This window comes from Pistacia vera, unplaced genomic scaffold (genome assembly GCF_008641045.1).
Source record: "Pistacia vera cultivar Batoury unplaced genomic scaffold, PisVer_v2 Contig31, whole genome shotgun sequence".
In the NCBI taxonomy this organism is placed as follows: domain Eukaryota; kingdom Viridiplantae; phylum Streptophyta; class Magnoliopsida; order Sapindales; family Anacardiaceae; genus Pistacia; species Pistacia vera.
The window spans coordinates 1,766,316-1,782,276 of NW_022196124.1; the positions used below are offsets into that span (position 1 = coordinate 1,766,316).

General features: G+C 36.1%; 3 protein-coding genes across 3 annotated transcripts; 2 read left to right on the top strand and 1 right to left on the bottom strand.

The window, feature by feature from the left end:
- Nucleotides 1–1,678: 1,678 nt before the first annotated feature.
- Nucleotides 1,679–7,131, top strand: LOC116136196. Its single transcript, XM_031421902.1, has 10 exons — nt 1,679–1,898; nt 2,298–2,365; nt 2,481–2,558; nt 3,038–3,150; nt 3,239–3,304; nt 4,170–4,271; nt 4,372–4,927; nt 5,383–5,588; nt 5,736–5,899; nt 6,692–7,131. The coding sequence occupies exons 1-10, from the start codon at nt 1,768–1,770 to the stop codon at nt 6,831–6,833; spliced, it is 1,626 nt and encodes a 541-aa protein (XP_031277762.1). The 5' UTR covers nt 1,679–1,767; the 3' UTR covers nt 6,834–7,131.
- A 310-nt stretch (nt 7,132–7,441) lies between these two features.
- On the top strand, nt 7,442–8,072 carry LOC116136154 (glycine-rich cell wall structural protein-like). Its single transcript, XM_031421850.1, has 3 exons — nt 7,442–7,461; nt 7,547–7,803; nt 7,846–8,072. Exons 1-3 carry the CDS (start codon nt 7,442–7,444, stop codon nt 8,070–8,072), a joined length of 504 nt encoding a protein of 167 aa, XP_031277710.1.
- A 377-nt stretch (nt 8,073–8,449) lies between these two features.
- On the bottom strand, nt 8,450–15,563 carry LOC116136161 (NADP-dependent malic enzyme-like). Its single transcript, XM_031421856.1, has 19 exons — nt 15,149–15,563; nt 13,950–14,070; nt 13,793–13,867; nt 13,198–13,349; nt 13,004–13,109; nt 12,831–12,896; nt 12,512–12,607; nt 12,328–12,399; nt 12,155–12,238; nt 11,951–12,049; nt 11,760–11,807; nt 11,627–11,680; nt 11,406–11,504; nt 11,218–11,307; nt 9,625–9,702; nt 9,412–9,486; nt 9,230–9,320; nt 8,853–8,981; nt 8,450–8,768 (listed from the first exon to the last, which is right to left on the bottom strand). The coding sequence occupies exons 1-19, from the start codon at nt 15,280–15,282 to the stop codon at nt 8,680–8,682; spliced, it is 1,758 nt and encodes a 585-aa protein (XP_031277716.1). The 5' UTR covers nt 15,283–15,563; the 3' UTR covers nt 8,450–8,679.
- Nucleotides 15,564–15,961: the final 398 nt, after the last annotated feature.

Sequence of the window (15,961 nt, forward strand, 5' to 3'; positions counted from 1 at the left end):
GATAGAAAAAGAGAGAAAGAATAATGGACGGCGTCCCTTTAGTGGGACTGCCGTTCATACATAATGGACGACGGTCCATTAGTTATGGACGTCCGTCCAAACTTAAGGGACGCCCGTCCATAATTATGGACGGGTCACAAATTTTTTATTTTACTTTTTAAAACAAATTAAGTTTGGACAGGCGTCCCGTATTTGCGGACGTCGTCCAAATTAAAGGGACGGCCCTCCACAACCTATGAACGGCCGTCCATAATGTTTTACAAATTTTTTATTGTATTTTATTTATGACGGGCGTCCTTTAATGGGGACGCCCGTCCCTTGTTATGGACGGCCATTCATAGAAAAAAATGTAAAAATATTCAGATGTGCGTTACACGTAGGCCGATACATAATTGGTGTAACTTTTTCGGTGTCCGTAGTGTTATTGGAAATTTTTACAATTTTTTTTAGTGTATGGAGCGGTTCACTCACATGGACAGGCGTCCATGTACAAGGACGAGATCCCCATTTAAAGGACGCCCGTCCATAAATAAAATATAATAAAAAAAATTTATAAATATTGGGGACGGCCGTCCATCTGTTATGGACGGCCGTCCTTACTTGGACGGGCGTCCATTGTAATGGACGCCGGTCCATATTTAAAAAAAAAAAAAAATAAATTCTGCTTCTTCTTCTTCCTTTCGTAAATGTTCCATTTTCTTTCTATTGGAATAAGGGCGCCATGCAGCTTGGATGAAGACTGCGGCCCATGTCCTCCACTATTATGAGTAGAACCTGACGGTGTGCTCCCTCCATCTTTCCTAAGTTTCCCAGCCAGCTGATGAAACTCTTCCAGAACTGTGTCTTGTGATTCTTCTCCATTTGGGTTGCCATTGTGACTGAGTTAAGGAGTAGTGTTGTTGAGATAGTAAAGATGGAGAGATTGGATGAATTTTAAATTTTCAAAGATGGAATAGAAAAGGGAAAATACCAGCTGGGTTGTCTTGAAGAATAAGTTAGAAAGTTAAAATGAATAATTACAGATTCTTGAAGAATTTTGGATACCTTCGCAATTTTGTGAGAAGCTATTTTGGGGGCAAGATAAGCCAATCCAATAATATTGATCATCTTCCTGAAATATATAAAGAAAACAGGAACTGAAACCCATGAATAATTGCACAATGACCCAAGCCATTAACACACAGTCCTAAAATCTGCAAATGTAAATAGTTTCAGCAATGAAACTCAAGCAAAACAAGAAGAAGAAGAATGAACTAGAATAGAAAAGAGAGAAAGAATAATGGACGGCCGTCCCTTTAGTGGACTGATGTTCATACATAATGGACAAGCGTCATTAGTTATGGACACCCGTCCAAACTTAAGGGACGTCTGTCCACAATTTATGGAGGGCATCTAAATTTTTTATTTTATTTTTTAAAGAAATTAAGTTGGACGGGCGTCCCGTATTTACGCGCTCGTCCAAAATTAAGGGACGGCCGTTCATAGGTTGTGGACGGCCGTCCATAATGTTTTACAAATTTTTTAGTATTTTATTTATGGACGGACGTCTTTTAAATGGGGACGTCTGTCTCTTGTATATGAACAACCGTTCACTAGAAAAAAAATATAAAATATTCAGATGTGCGTTACACGTAGTTCGGTACGAATTTCGGTGTAGTCCGTAGTGTTATTGATGTTGATTAGCCAATAAAAAAACACAGTGCTCACCTTTCACAAATCAATTAGATTCGAATCAGAACTCTAGCAAGACCGAAAACACTGACAGAAATGGATGACAGACGAAGACTAGAAACGGAGAGGCACCAAATCGAGCAGATTCGAGAACTCGAATTCGAAGAATTGCAGATCGAAGAGATCGACGAACTTAATGACTCATCCGACGACGAACGTGATGCCATGTAACTTTCATCACCATAAAAATCAATTTCTATTTCTTTGTTTCCAGAATTTGAGTGAACAAGTGTCATTTGCACGTTATTTTTTTATTTTATCATCGTTACTACATTACTTCCCTTGTTCATAATTTACGTATTTAAATGATTTGGAATCTTAGGGTTTTGATTTTGGATTGTATGCGCCTTGTGTTCAAATACTTTTTGATTATTTATCATACTGGTAAACTTCAATTTGGATTTAAAATACTGAAATAGTTAGATTAGAGACTGTAGAGTAGCCTAATGCAGTAAATGGCCCAACATATTTGTTTAATTTACATGGTTTATGAATGATTTATTATGACTAATTATTGTTCTTTCACTTAACGCAATTCGTTTTAAACATTCTGTTTTTGACTGCAGTGGCATCGATGGAACGGCTGAATTTACTTTTAACACTTGTTTGGCTTCCTTACACAGTTATCTTGGTGGTGAGCGTCTAATTTTTGGTGGTTTCTTTTATTTTTTATTTATTAAATTTTCTTTTGTTATTTGTCTGAGAGTCTGATTTATTTGAGTTTTACTTACATCACTACCATGTGACAGAGGTTGAAGACACTCACCATAGGATGGCTTTCTTGGAGGGGGGTGCCGTCTTAACCCTCCCATTGTTCTATCTTGAAGGTACCTGTATACTTGTTTATCCATTTGATTGTTCTGCAGTTTCAGTTTGAGACTCTTTCTCGTTGGCCTTTTTTACTTTTCAGCATTAATTTCAAGCTATAGTTGTTATGTTATGGTCTTATGGAGTAAAAGAAGTATGCATTGATTGAATGATATTTATGACATTTTGTGGAATAATGGGAAGTGAAGACTATATCAATTCATTTCTTTATTTATTTTTGAGCAAGCATATTCAGTTGATTATAGTAGTCTATGAACTCAGAGTCACATTTTAGAGGGCTAAAATGCTAGTAATGTAAATCAAGTACAGTAAGGTCTGCTGCAGTCCTATCTGGTTTTATTTATTTATTTTATTTATATATATATATATATATATTTTTTTTTTTTTTCTGGGATCTCTTAGACTATCACATTATGTTATCCTCACATGTCATTTTCCTAATCAGAGAATTCTAACTTTGCTCTTTGATGGTTGTTAGGAGTTGTTCTGTTCCCTGAGGCTACCCTCCCTCTTAGAGTTATTCAACCCAATTTTATAGCTGCTGTTGAGAGAGCCTTGACCCAAGTTGATGCTCCTTATACTATAGGGGTGGTATGTAAACTCTACATCACTTTCTTTCTCTTTAATGTGATTACTTTCTATAGTTATATCTGAAAGAGAGTTTTCAAACTCTGTTCAGGTTCGTGTTTACAGGGATCCTCATAACGGACAGAGAAGATTTGCAACCATTGGGACAACCGCTGAGGTTTAATATCTGAACCTTGCTGATCTCTTGTTTTATCATTCGTTGATGTGCGACTTTTGTTATATTCATGTGTATTTTATTCATAACAGAAAAAACCTTGTAACTTAAGTGATTTGCTCGTGAATCAGCTTCCACTATTTTATAAGTTTTACTAAACAGATTCTTACTAAAGTCTTTTGCTTATTAACTGGTTAATGTGTGAATACAGAGTTCTGAGTTTCTTACTTTTCTTAATGATGGTTTATGCCCAATAGGTCTTTTCTTCCCTTCCTCCCACATTTCACAGCCTAGATAATTTAATTATTATCATCATTATGTCTTGCAGTGAATTGGAGACTAGAAATAACTGGTTGTATGCTATTCTTATCTGATGACAATGCGATATCCTATAGCTTTGAGTTGTTTTAGAACCTAGAGGCACTGTATTTGCAAGACCTGTTTGTCCTTGTGCTTGTAATGGAATTAGGAAGCTCAGAGTACTGTGTGGATGCATGCGATTTATATGCTATTGAAGGGCATCACCTAGCATGGTAATGCAGTTTATAAGGGTAGATCAGCTGGAAAGTGCATTTTGGTTCATAGTTTGCAAGATAACAACAAATTTCGATTTGTTTAGTTTTCTAAGCATTTATTATCTTCAACTTAGTCACAAAATTAATTGTGTGGATTGTTGAGTTTTTATATTATAACCTGAACATCAATAATTTAAGGCTTTTTTTTCCTTTTTTTTTTTTTTTTGTTCCCTTTAAAGAAAAAATTTCAATTTGTTTTGAACTTAATTACAATGTTGCTCCTATTGGCCTCATTTATTTGGTTTTTGCTCAATTCTTTGTAAGTTGCTTATTAACAAGAGTTTGTTTTACAGATTCGACAATACAGACGGTTGGAAGATGGTTCACTTAATGTGGTTACTCGTGGGCAACAACGTTTTTGTCTAAGACGCCGATGGTTTGAGTTGGAAGGAATGGTTGGCATTGTCTTACTTTCTAAAAATACTCACAAGATTTATCTTTACTTTTGTTTTGAGTATTTGTTCACCTGATGTGGTATATTATTTCATTTTGTAGCCATGTGGAGAGATTCAAATTATCGAGGAAGATTTGCCATTAAGGACCCCACGGGATGCATTCAGGAAATTGGGACCCGTGAGTAATCTGCGAAGTCATGGTCTCTCACAAACACTGGCTTCAAATACTTCATCACGTGGATATGGCAATGGGGACAATGATTCAGAGGCGAGTTCAGAGGAAAGCTTTCAGAGTGAGCTTTCTCCAACAGAAAGGAGAATCCATGAATCTGCTATTGATTCCGGCGATAGATATGATGTAATGGATGAATCAACAAGCAGTGACGATGATAATTCTGGGTTTAAGTCAGACATTCTATCTGGAAGATCTCATCTAAATGATTCAGACTCTATAGGAAGTTGGAAAAAAAGTGAAAATGTTGACTTTAGAATTGGAAAGAGTTCTGTATTAGGAAGGCAATCTCACCGAGGCGAAGGGTCAAAAATGCTTTGCAGAAGGATTGAGTTAGGCCAGTTTCGTAGAACATCAAGAGCATTCTGGCCCTATTGGGTATACAATATGTATGACTCCTATTGCCTTGCTCGAAGGGCAGCAGGTAGTTTATTTTTCCCTTTTATTCTCCCTTGACATTAATGTACAATTCATAGCTTAATTTGTTTGCACAACCATGATTGATTTTTTCTCCCTCTATGAAACATTTGAAACCACTTGTAATGTTGGAATGACCTGTTTATAGAACTAGACAATTGATTTATGGAAAGTTTTCGAGAGAAAGCTACAGTCTTTTTTTACATATTTAGAATTGCCTCTTATATTACTAGATAAGTGTCAGATCAGTTTTGCCTTTCTTTTCCTCATTTTTCATTTTTAAGTTTGGTTAATAATTCATGTTGTCTAATTGAGCTTGGAGGTTTATGGTCAGATGTAGTGAAAATTAGGTATCTAGAGAAGAAGGGGAGGGGGGACTTTCTCTCTCTTTGGGTTTGATTAGTTGGAGTTTATGACTTTGGTCCCTAATGACATTGATGATTCTATGTTACTGTTTTGCAGATAAGTGGAAACAGGTAGTTGGAACACCAAGCATGGATAGTTTTGTGAGGAAGCCTGATCTCTTGTCATTTTACATTGCTAGCAAAATTCCTGTCTCTGAATCTACAAGACAAGAGCTTTTGGAGATTGATGGTGTTTCATATAGATTGCGTCGGGAAATCGAATTACTTGAGAGTTTTGATATTGTTCAATGTAAAACTTGTAAGGTATAACTTTTTTCTTTCTTCAAATATGCCTTTGTGTGTGTGTGTGTGTGTGTGTGTGCAGACCTGTCATTGCATTCCCCTGTTAAAAAGATACACTTATGTGCTGACAAAGACTTGCCTGATTTGTTCTTTTAATTTCTTATGCAGACTGCAATTGCAAGGCGGAGTGACATGTTGGTGATGTCTAGTGAAGGTCCTTTGGGTGCTTATGTGAACCCCGGTGGTAGTGTGCATGAGATAATGACTCTCTACAAAGCAAATAGCTTAGCACTCCGGGATCGAGCATGTACAGAATACAGCTGGTTTCCTGGGTATAAGCTTAACCTGTCTTGCTCTGTTGTGTGCTGTGTATGCATTTAAGTGTTTCTGGAAGTTTTGAGATGATGTTCTTTGAAATGCCATTGATAATCTCCCATCATTATTTTTCTTCCTTGTCCCAATCATTGTTGTATGAACTTAAATTTTGGTAAATCAGATTCAGGTTTCAGTTACAGGCATGAAGTAGTTGATATTTGAGGCCTTTGGCTCTAGTTGGGTATATTAGCTGAGTGAAATTTCTCCATGAGCTATCGATCAACAAAAAAATAAAATAAAATAAAAAAACCAATAAATAAAAATGAAAAAAGAAGTGGTTTCATGTGTTTTTTCAAACTACATGGATTTTGAATGTCTCAATTGTTTATAGTGTTGATTTTTGGTTTAGTGTTTATGGAACAATAGCACTTAGTTGGCAAGAGATTGTACATAGATTATAGTTCAACAGGTTGATGTGTACAAAATTTATGTGATTGTATGGAAATAACATTTTAAATATTTGAATATTAGAGTCTTCCTGAAAAATATGTGTATTGGGATTGAACAGTTGGGAGATTATTTTTAATTAGGAACTAGGGGCCTAACAGATAAATGCCCAAAACCAGAAAGTTCCAAGTTTGAATAAGTGGAGAAACTGAGGTTTATATTACCTGAATTCTCGTCAGAAATCAGAATTTGGTTATACTGGTTGTTTTCATTCTTCTTTCCCCATGTTTCAATAGTCTATGCTGCCATTTTGCTGTTAATTTGCTGAAGAAGGATGATTGTGATGTTGTCATGTTCTGCAGATATGCATGGACAATAGCTAGCTGCGGAGCTTGTGAAACTCACATGGGCTGGCTTTTTACTGCCACGAAGAAGTCACTGAAGCCTAAATCATTTTGGGGGATACGCAGTTCCCAAGTTGCTGACGGCACACTTAAAGATTAGAAGTTGTAACGGTTTAAAATCCGCTGCAGTCACTATGTAATGTGCCTGAATTGTAAATATACTACATATCTAATCCATAAATAGTTTGGAATTATCATTAGGATACTAAAATCTACTTTCTATGGAAGTAAGCTTTGATAAAGGAAAGAGAGGAAAAAATTCTTCCTGCAATCCTTACATGAGAACGTTTCTGACATTTACTAGATTCTAAAGTTGCAAAATTGTAATTTTCTATGTAAGTATGATGCTAGATCATGTCATTTTAATAATTTTCATTCGTGGTTGTGGATTGAATGTATATTGGTGACTGTTCTATATGTTCTAGTGGAGCCATTTTTGCAGAGCCTGTCAATAGGTTATGATTTAATTTGGATCTGACACAACACATTGTTATTCGTCTATCTAAGGGAGGAGGACAATGTCCTGCACAAGGTTTGGCCAAATGACATTTTTCCACCTGGAAAGTTTCAAAACAACACTTTCCCATCCATTGTTAAAATCTGAAAGTAAAATCAGTTAATTGATATTTTATAAATATTTTTTTCACTTTTGGGGTGATAGATTTCATGAATTTTAAGCTGTGTTTTGACATTTTAGAAAGTTTGAACATGGTTAAATCTTTGATTTGGTAAGTTGTTAGAGATTTGGTTGTGAAAAAATAAAATTGAGATGAATTATTGAATATTTGGTGATGAAGATTTTTGTTTGTGAAGGGGGATTGGAATGGGATCTAGTTGCTGCAAAAAAATTGGTATTTTGGAGTCAGAGGTGGAGGTGAAGGCTTTGGTGGTGGTAGAGGAGAACGCACTAGAGGTGGTTCAGGTAAAGGTGGAGGCTTTGGAGCCAGGGGTGGTGTTGGTGGTGGGGCTGGAGGTGGAGGTGGTATTGGTGGTGGTAGTGGTGGAGCAGGAGGAGGAGGAGGAGGAGGTGGTGGAGTTGGCGGTTCTTTTTAGCCACAATGGAGGCTGTGGTGCTGGAGGAGGTGTGGGCGGTGGTGGTATTGGATGAGGAGGTGATGCTGGTGGGGGTGGAGGAGTTGAGGGTGGATTAGGTGGAGGATCTGGACATGGGGGTGGCTTTGGTGGCGGTAGGGTTGAGGGTGTAAGAGGTGGAGCTGGTGGAGGGATAGGTGGCACAAGAGTAGCTGGAGGTGGGGGTTCAGGTCATTGTGACCGGTTTGGAGCTGGTGGAGGTGCAGGTAGTGGTGCTGGAGAAGCAGCAGCAGGTGGTATCGGTTGAGTGCATGGAGCTGGTGGTGGAGGTGGAATTGGGATAGGCATTGGAGTGATTTACCATTATGTCATTTTTCAGTTAAAGTTAATGGACGAATCTTGAAGATGGATGGTAAAGTGTCATTTTGAAACTTTCGGGGTGAAAAATATCGTTCGGCCAAACCTTGGGTGGGAAATGTTGCTCTCCCTCTATTTGACAGGTCACTATCATCGGGTTACAGCTTGTATGAAAAAAGTGTGTCCAATTTCTAAGTAACGGCCGTAAGACTAAGAACTATTTGTAAGAAGATTATGAAAACTGCATTGGAAATGAGTAATAGTTTATTTAACCTATTGATTGAGCGTGGGAATGGTTACTGAACAGGTGAATCTTGACAACAGAGATGTGGTGAAATCATTGAGATTTTATTTGCTTCAATAATAATAATAATTTGACAGAATTATCATGCAAAAATAAAACAAAGGTTCCTAGCAATGCCAAGAACTTTTACCTACTACACTCGTATAGAGGACCAGATATAATCTGATCATCAAGGAATTAAAGAGGAAAATAACAAAAAAAATGACTGGGTTGGGTCATGTAGCAACTGGAAATGCAAAGTTCTATCCTGAGTTTAACGATAGCTTCGGTAGACTGGGCTGTACATGCAGCTCTCGGCATAACTAACCAAATCCTTTGGTCGAGGAAGACGAGAAGCCAGGCCTGTATAGCAATTCAAAACGATATGATTAATGAAAAGTAGGTGGGCAGTTGCTGAGCATTTAACATATTAAAAAGCTAACTTACCAAGATCATATGCCTTAGCAGCGACTTTAGCAGCAATATGAGCTGATATCTTTCTGATATTGGAGAATGGTGGATATATCAGTCCCTTCTCGAAGTTTTCCTGGGTTACTTGTGCAGCCAAAGCTTCCGCTGTTGCAAGAGAAAAGTGGAAACAGTTAATGTTATGGCATGGGCGTTAGTCTTGTTCCTTGCTATCAACAAAAATGAAAATCTAACAGAACCATAATTATGGTAGCATAAATGGTGAAAATTAGATATTACTAATCACGGATGCTGCCATCTTGTATTATTTTCCTTTTGTTGGCTGAGTCTAGGGGTTTAGCTGGGGTTGCAAAATACATATTTTTAATATGAAATACAATCCTCCGAGTACTTACAGGCTGCTAAAAGCATCTCATCATGCACACGAATTGCACCAGAGATGATCAAACCCAAACCAAGTCCGGGGAATATGTAAGCATTGTTTCCCTGAATAATATGAATAAAAAGTAAATCACCAATTACAATAAAGTTCAGGTAAAGAGTAAATTTCAATAACAAAATGTGAACTAGGTTAAACCTGGCCAGGCAGAAAAACTTTCCCATTATATTCAACAGGGTCAAATGGGCTTCCACTAGCAAAAATTGCTCGGCCCTGCAAATTAGAAGAAGGTTATCAATAAGATGATGTAAAAGAGTTCTACTTCACTTCCAACCTCCAATTCTCCTAGGATAAACTCATAAGAGTATATCAGTTTCGGTGATGCCAACGGAAATTTGCTTATCATTTTACCTCACTCCATGTATAGGCTTCTTCAGCTGTACACTCAGACTGTGAGGTAGGATTGGATAGAGCAAATATAACAGGTTTCTGCATATCAACCATAAAGATAATATGTGAAATTCTTTTCATCAAATAACATTCATATGTTTAAGAAAAAGATGACAGACTGGTGTCATACCTCATTGAAGGATGCCATGGCCTCAATCACCTCTTTTGTGAATGTTTTTCCCACTCCAGATGTTCCCATCAACATTGTTGGCTTAATTGCCTGATTTATTGGGGGTATCAGATAAGGTGATAATCAAAACCTTAAAATAAAATTATCCCAGAACATTTAAATGTATCATTCAAAAAATTTTTCCAGACCTTGACAGCATCTAATAATCCCTTAACAGGTTCATGCTCATGAGCCCATGGCTTCTTGAAGTGTTGTAGTGATTCCTTACGAGAACTAACAATCAGTCCCTGCAACAAGTTTAAAACATCCATTATAACTTGACAAAGATTTATTTAATAAAAAAAAAAAAACCTTTGTAATATTCACACAAAATCTAATGCTTTCTACAATCAAATAAGGTCAATGATACCTTTGAATCCACTAGCCAAATCTTCTTACGGGTCTCTTCAATTGGAAGTTTTGTCTGCAAGTAACACAGTCCATATGATTAATAACAAAGCTTGACTTTGGATATTAAAATAAATAAGGCAACAAGTTAATACCTGCTTTGACATTTCAAGAGCTATAAGGTCTGCTATACCAGTTCCAGCCTTCAAGAATCAAAACACAGAAGCGAGTAAAAACAACTGAATGAATAAATGCAAAACGGATACTTGCATGTCTTCTCCTGATGGAAGATAGGAACGAGAAGAAAAATATATCACTTAAATATTGCTAGGTGCTTCGGCCTCACCTCTCCAGCACCCAAGAACAGGAAAGTTTGGTCAGCAAGGCTTCCACCAATTAATTTCAAAGCGGCAATAACCCCAGCTAATACCACAGATGCAGTACCCTGCAATAAATGAAAGAGTAGTTAGAAAATACCATAATTATCTTAATGTAACAACATTGTTGCCTTAAGACAAAGGGAAGGAGAGAGCTTTAACAACATTGTTACCTGTATATCGTCATTGAAAACGAGGTGGGTTGAGCTGTATTTTGACAAGAGCTCAAATGCATTGTGATTTGCAAAATCTTCAAACTGAAAAACATGTTTAAATTGTTCAGAGCGTAATCTTGTAAAGTTCAGAAATTGGCTCTTCTATTATTATGTTAAAAATGATGACTGACCTGTATAAGGACTTTCTCACCATAGTTTTGCTTAACTGCAGTCATAAACTCTTGTAGAAGTTCTGCGTATTCCTAAATCATAGAAGCAGAATAAATCCTCAGTGTTTCAGAAATTAAATACATTTCTCAGCATAGCTAATTATGATGGGTTGATAAAGGAAAAGAAAAAAAAAAAAATTTNAGACTGTGAGGTAGGATTGGATAGAGCAAATATAACAGGTTTCTGCATATCAACCATAAAGATAATATGTGAAATTCTTTTCATCAAATAACATTCATATGTTTAAGAAAAAGATGACAGACTGGTGTCATACCTCATTGAAGGATGCCATGGCCTCAATCACCTCTTTTGTGAATGTTTTTCCCACTCCAGATGTTCCCATCAACATTGTTGGCTTAATTGCCTGATTTATTGGGGGTATCAGATAAGGTGATAATCAAAACCTTAAAATAAAATTATCCCAGAACATTTAAATGTATCATTCAAAAAATTTTTCCAGACCTTGACAGCATCTAATAATCCCTTAACAGGTTCATGCTCATGAGCCCATGGCTTCTTGAAGTGTTGTAGTGATTCCTTACGAGAACTAACAATCAGTCCCTGCAACAAGTTTAAAACATCCATTATAACTTGACAAAGATTTATTTAATAAAAAAAAAAAAACCTTTGTAATATTCACACAAAATCTAATGCTTTCTACAATCAAATAAGGTCAATGATACCTTTGAATCCACTAGCCAAATCTTCTTACGGGTCTCTTCAATTGGAAGTTTTGTCTGCAAGTAACACAGTCCATATGATTAATAACAAAGCTTGACTTTGGATATTAAAATAAATAAGGCAACAAGTTAATACCTGCTTTGACATTTCAAGAGCTATAAGGTCTGCTATACCAGTTCCAGCCTTCAAGAATCAAAACACAGAAGCGAGTAAAAACAACTGAATGAATAAATGCAAAACGGATACTTGCATGTCTTCTCCTGATGGAAGATAGGAACGAGAAGAAAAATATATCACTTAAATATTGCTAGGTGCTTCGGCCTCACCTCTCCAGCACCCAAGAACAGGAAAGTTTGGTCAGCAAGGCTTCCACCAATTAATTTCAAAGCGGCAATAACCCCAGCTAATACCACAGATGCAGTACCCTGCAATAAATGAAAGAGTAGTTAGAAAATACCATAATTATCTTAATGTAACAACATTGTTGCCTTAAGACAAAGGGAAGGAGAGAGCTTTAACAACATTGTTACCTGTATATCGTCATTGAAAACGAGGTGGGTTGAGCTGTATTTTGACAAGAGCTCAAATGCATTGTGATTTGCAAAATCTTCAAACTGAAAAACATGTTTAAATTGTTCAGAGCGTAATCTTGTAAAGTTCCGAAGTTGGCTCTTCTATTATTATGTTAAAAATGATGACTGACCTGTATAAGGACTTTCTCACCATAGTTTTGCTTAACTGCAGTCATAAACTCTTGTAGAAGTTCTGCGTATTCCTAAATCATAGAAGCAGAATAAATCCTCAGTGTTTCAGAAATTAAATACATTTCTCAGCATAGCTAATTATGATGGGTTGATAAAGGAAAAGAAAAAAAAAAAAAATTAAACCTGCCCAGTTGCCCTCTTTTGCTTAAGTCCAATGTAGAACTCATCATTCAATAACTGCTCGTTGTTTGTTCCAACATCAATGGTAACGGGCAAGCACTGCAAATAGCGAATGCAAGGGTCACATACAAATAAGAAATCTATCAAATTTAATGCAAACCTTTTCTCTGAAACCAATTTTGCAGACAAAAAAACTAGGACCTGACATTTACTCCCAACACTAATTATTCTAAAATTTTTATCCATTGGATAAAAAGAACAGAAGTAGAAGCAATAAATCAACCAATCAATGAAAATAAGCAGTAATTATCGAAATGCTTACGGCTGAGGGACGTAGTCCTCCAAGTGCTGTATACAAAGAAAGTTTTCCTACAGGTATTCCCATTCCCTGGCAACATTTAATGCATTCACATCAATTAAGATTATAACAATGTGAAAATCAGAGAGAGAGAAGCATGTTGTTCCAACTTGTGACTTAAATGCATATATCATTACCTGGCAACCAAGATCCCCAAGCCCCAAAATACGCTCACCATCTGTCACGACAATAACTTGAATGCTTCTCTCTGGCCAGTTTTTCAGTACTTCAAGAATTTTCCCCCTAATAATACACCATTACTTAGTATCGACTAAATGCAATGCAACTGAGATATAAAATATATCAAAAGAATGCAACCATATTGCCATACTTCTCTTTCAAACTGATGTAAAGACCCTGAGGACGCCTGAAAATGCTTCCATATTTCTGGCAAGCCTCTCCAACTGTTGGAGTGTACACAACTGGGAGCAGTTCCTCAACATTATCAATGAGAAGCTTGTAAAAAAGTCTTTCATTCCTCTCCTGCAATACATTCCATAGCAGAATGAAAAAGTTAAAAATAATTTTAAAGTAATTTGCTTGTTGTGATCAAAGGAATTGCAGCGCAGTTTCATTGTTCACATGTTCCAATAATATCTTTGACTAATAAAAAATCAAACTTGGTGAATCTTTCATGTTTAATATATCCATCTTGTGTCTTTTTAATAGCTCCAAATTGTATCCATGATGTGTCTAAATTTTCTAATCTTTTTATAACTTAGCAGGCAAGCCTACCACAAATCTTCCAGTAACAGTGCCTCGAAACACTGTCAACACAAGAAGGGACCGTCTCACTTCTAGCGACAAAGAACAAATGCACACCAGGGGGCCATGCCGTCTCTAGCTATTGATGACTATTCTTTCTAATATATGAAATAAAAAACATAACTCCAGTGCAAAAACAGTTGTGATTAGTAGTGGAATACCTGAAGATCCATCATGGCCATATATCGCTGTAAAGGAACTTTATATTGCCGAAGGTTATGCATCAACTTTTTCTCCTGAATAAACAAAGTTGTAATAGATGTAAGCAAAAGAAATATCAAACGTTGCAGAGGATAATACAATGGGCACAAAACTAACCTGAAGCTCTTGAGACAGGACTGCTGGCGGCAGAAGACCACGCAAGTAATGTGCATCTCTCTCTTGTGCAGAGAAAGCAAGCCCCTTGTTGTGATGTGGGTCACGCAACAAAGTATAACCACTGTAACACATATGGCAAAGAAATAATTTCACTAGCTAATAACTAAAAAAACCAAATTCTGGAAATAACAATATGAAGAACAAGAAAATTCCACAAAGAATGAATATTAGATTCTAAACGGGTACAGGTAAACAAAAAAATTGGCAGAGCATTTCAGTTTTCCATAAAAATATAAAATTCTATGTTGAGTGAAAAGTAAAACCATGGAAGAGCAGTAGGACCAAAATGCAAAACTGTTCAACAGGGCATTTACAAGACAAACCACATCAAAGGTTTTTCTTTTCTCTGTTATCTTCTATTTTTTAATCATTAAATACTATAGTCAATAAAAGTATTTACTCCAACGAATTGTGCAAGAAACTGGGATAGTTAACCATAAGTGGCAACTGCACAACATAAGAGAATTCATCACAAGCTCATTCCGAAATTTACCATTTTTCTTGAGCTTAAAACAAAGTAACACTATAAATCTCCAGGACGATTTCAATTCTATCCCCACTCCCAGATCTAAGCTCTCTTGAAAAAAAATCACATTGAAGTATTCTATTAACTCTTGCAAAAGATCCCTAGTTCTGATTTAATAATCAACAAGACATTATTTGAAAACTTCCATCATCCATACTTTCTTAACGAAAGATTTTGACATACAAAGAAACATGTCATAGAATTTTCTGTTGATATAGTATTGTATCCGAAATATCAATTGAAAAAAAATATGAATGCATCGGAAATATATATATATATATATATTTTTTTTTAAATTAAAGCTTCCTTTGCACGTTATGCTGTTTGGATCTAGAAACCCCAGCTTCTTGACTCTATAATCCTTCATATAGACAGAACCAAATTAAAAAGGTTGTGGAAATAAATAATTGAAACAACTAATAAAAGATCAAAACTTTATAGAAAAGAAAAATGAAATGTCCATCTAGCTGCAAAAATTAAATTACACAATACACTATGAAATTTACAGTCCAAAAAAAAAAAAAAAAAAAAAAAAAAACCAACTTGGAATATCAAGAACTAAATTGTAAAGACAATAAGTCCATTGATTGTATATTGTGTAATGTGTAATCACCTAGCAACAGAGACAGTCCAGGGAGTGATAAGCTGATCCTCAGTGGCAAAATCCTCACCATACACGTCCTCAACACCACCACCAATAGCAGCCTTGTTATCTAAATCAACACCGTTCGTCATTGTACTCTCCATCAAAGCACAAACCCTTCTCTCTGCTCTACACAACACTAAGTTCTGCAAAAAGCTAACACAAAGCTAAAGCAACCAAAAAAACCCAGAAAGCAAAAGCACCTAAAACAAAGTGCGTTGTTATGTTTTACTGAAACGAGGGAAACCCGTCTTTTATAAGCAAGCTAGGCAAGAAACTTAAGCTATTTTAGTTATGGAAAGTTGAAAATGAAGCTTCGTATCAATGTCAAGAGCAATAAGATGGACTGCCCACGTGTAAAATTTGGTTCACTGAATCAACGAGACCATTGTTTACATTTCTTTAAATATAATACAATATTTTATTTTTTTTCTAAAACGAACAGTTGAAAAGTGGGAATGGTTAATGGTTTATAGTTTGTACCAGAAAATTGCGTCTTTTTAGTAAAATCATCGTAATGGAGTTGGAGGAACGTGGAAGGACTGAACCAATATTTCCATTCTCCGCGTTTTGGGAGAGAGAAATTGGTTGGTCCACCTATGTGGGAAGAAAGAGATGAAGTGAGAAATGAAAATTCTGAGTTGAATTTTTGAGAAACTTATCTATTACGTAAGAAACAGACCATAAAAAATTCTCTAGTCTTTTTCACAACAAAATTAGACCCTTAAAAAACGTCAATAAAGTGATTTGATTTGAAACTAAAATGGTTAATAAATTTGAGTA

Coding starts and splice junctions, on each gene's coding strand:
- LOC116136196 (XM_031421902.1), top strand. CDS start 1,768: ATGGATGACAGACGAAGACTAGAAACGGAGAGGCACCAAATCGAGCAG. Junction 2,366..2,480: donor CTTACACAGTTATCTTGGTG/GTGAGCGTCTAA, acceptor ACCATGTGACAG/AGGTTGAAGACACTCACCAT. Junction 5,589..5,735: donor TTCAATGTAAAACTTGTAAG/GTATAACTTTTT, acceptor TTTCTTATGCAG/ACTGCAATTGCAAGGCGGAG.
- LOC116136154 (XM_031421850.1), top strand. CDS start 7,442: ATGGTTAAATCTTTGATTTG. Junction 7,462..7,546: donor ATGGTTAAATCTTTGATTTG/GTAAGTTGTTAG, acceptor TTGTTTGTGAAG/GGGGATTGGAATGGGATCTA. Junction 7,804..7,845: donor TAGCCACAATGGAGGCTGTG/GTGCTGGAGGAG, acceptor TTGGATGAGGAG/GTGATGCTGGTGGGGGTGGA.
- LOC116136161 (XM_031421856.1), bottom strand. CDS start 15,282: ATGGAGAGTACAATGACGAACGGTGTTGATTTAGATAACAAGGCTGCT. Junction 13,110..13,197: donor TACATCAGTTTGAAAGAGAA/GTATGGCAATAT, acceptor GTGTATTATTAG/GGGGAAAATTCTTGAAGTAC. Junction 11,308..11,405: donor GATTATTAGATGCTGTCAAG/GTCTGGAAAAAT, acceptor CCAATAAATCAG/GCAATTAAGCCAACAATGTT.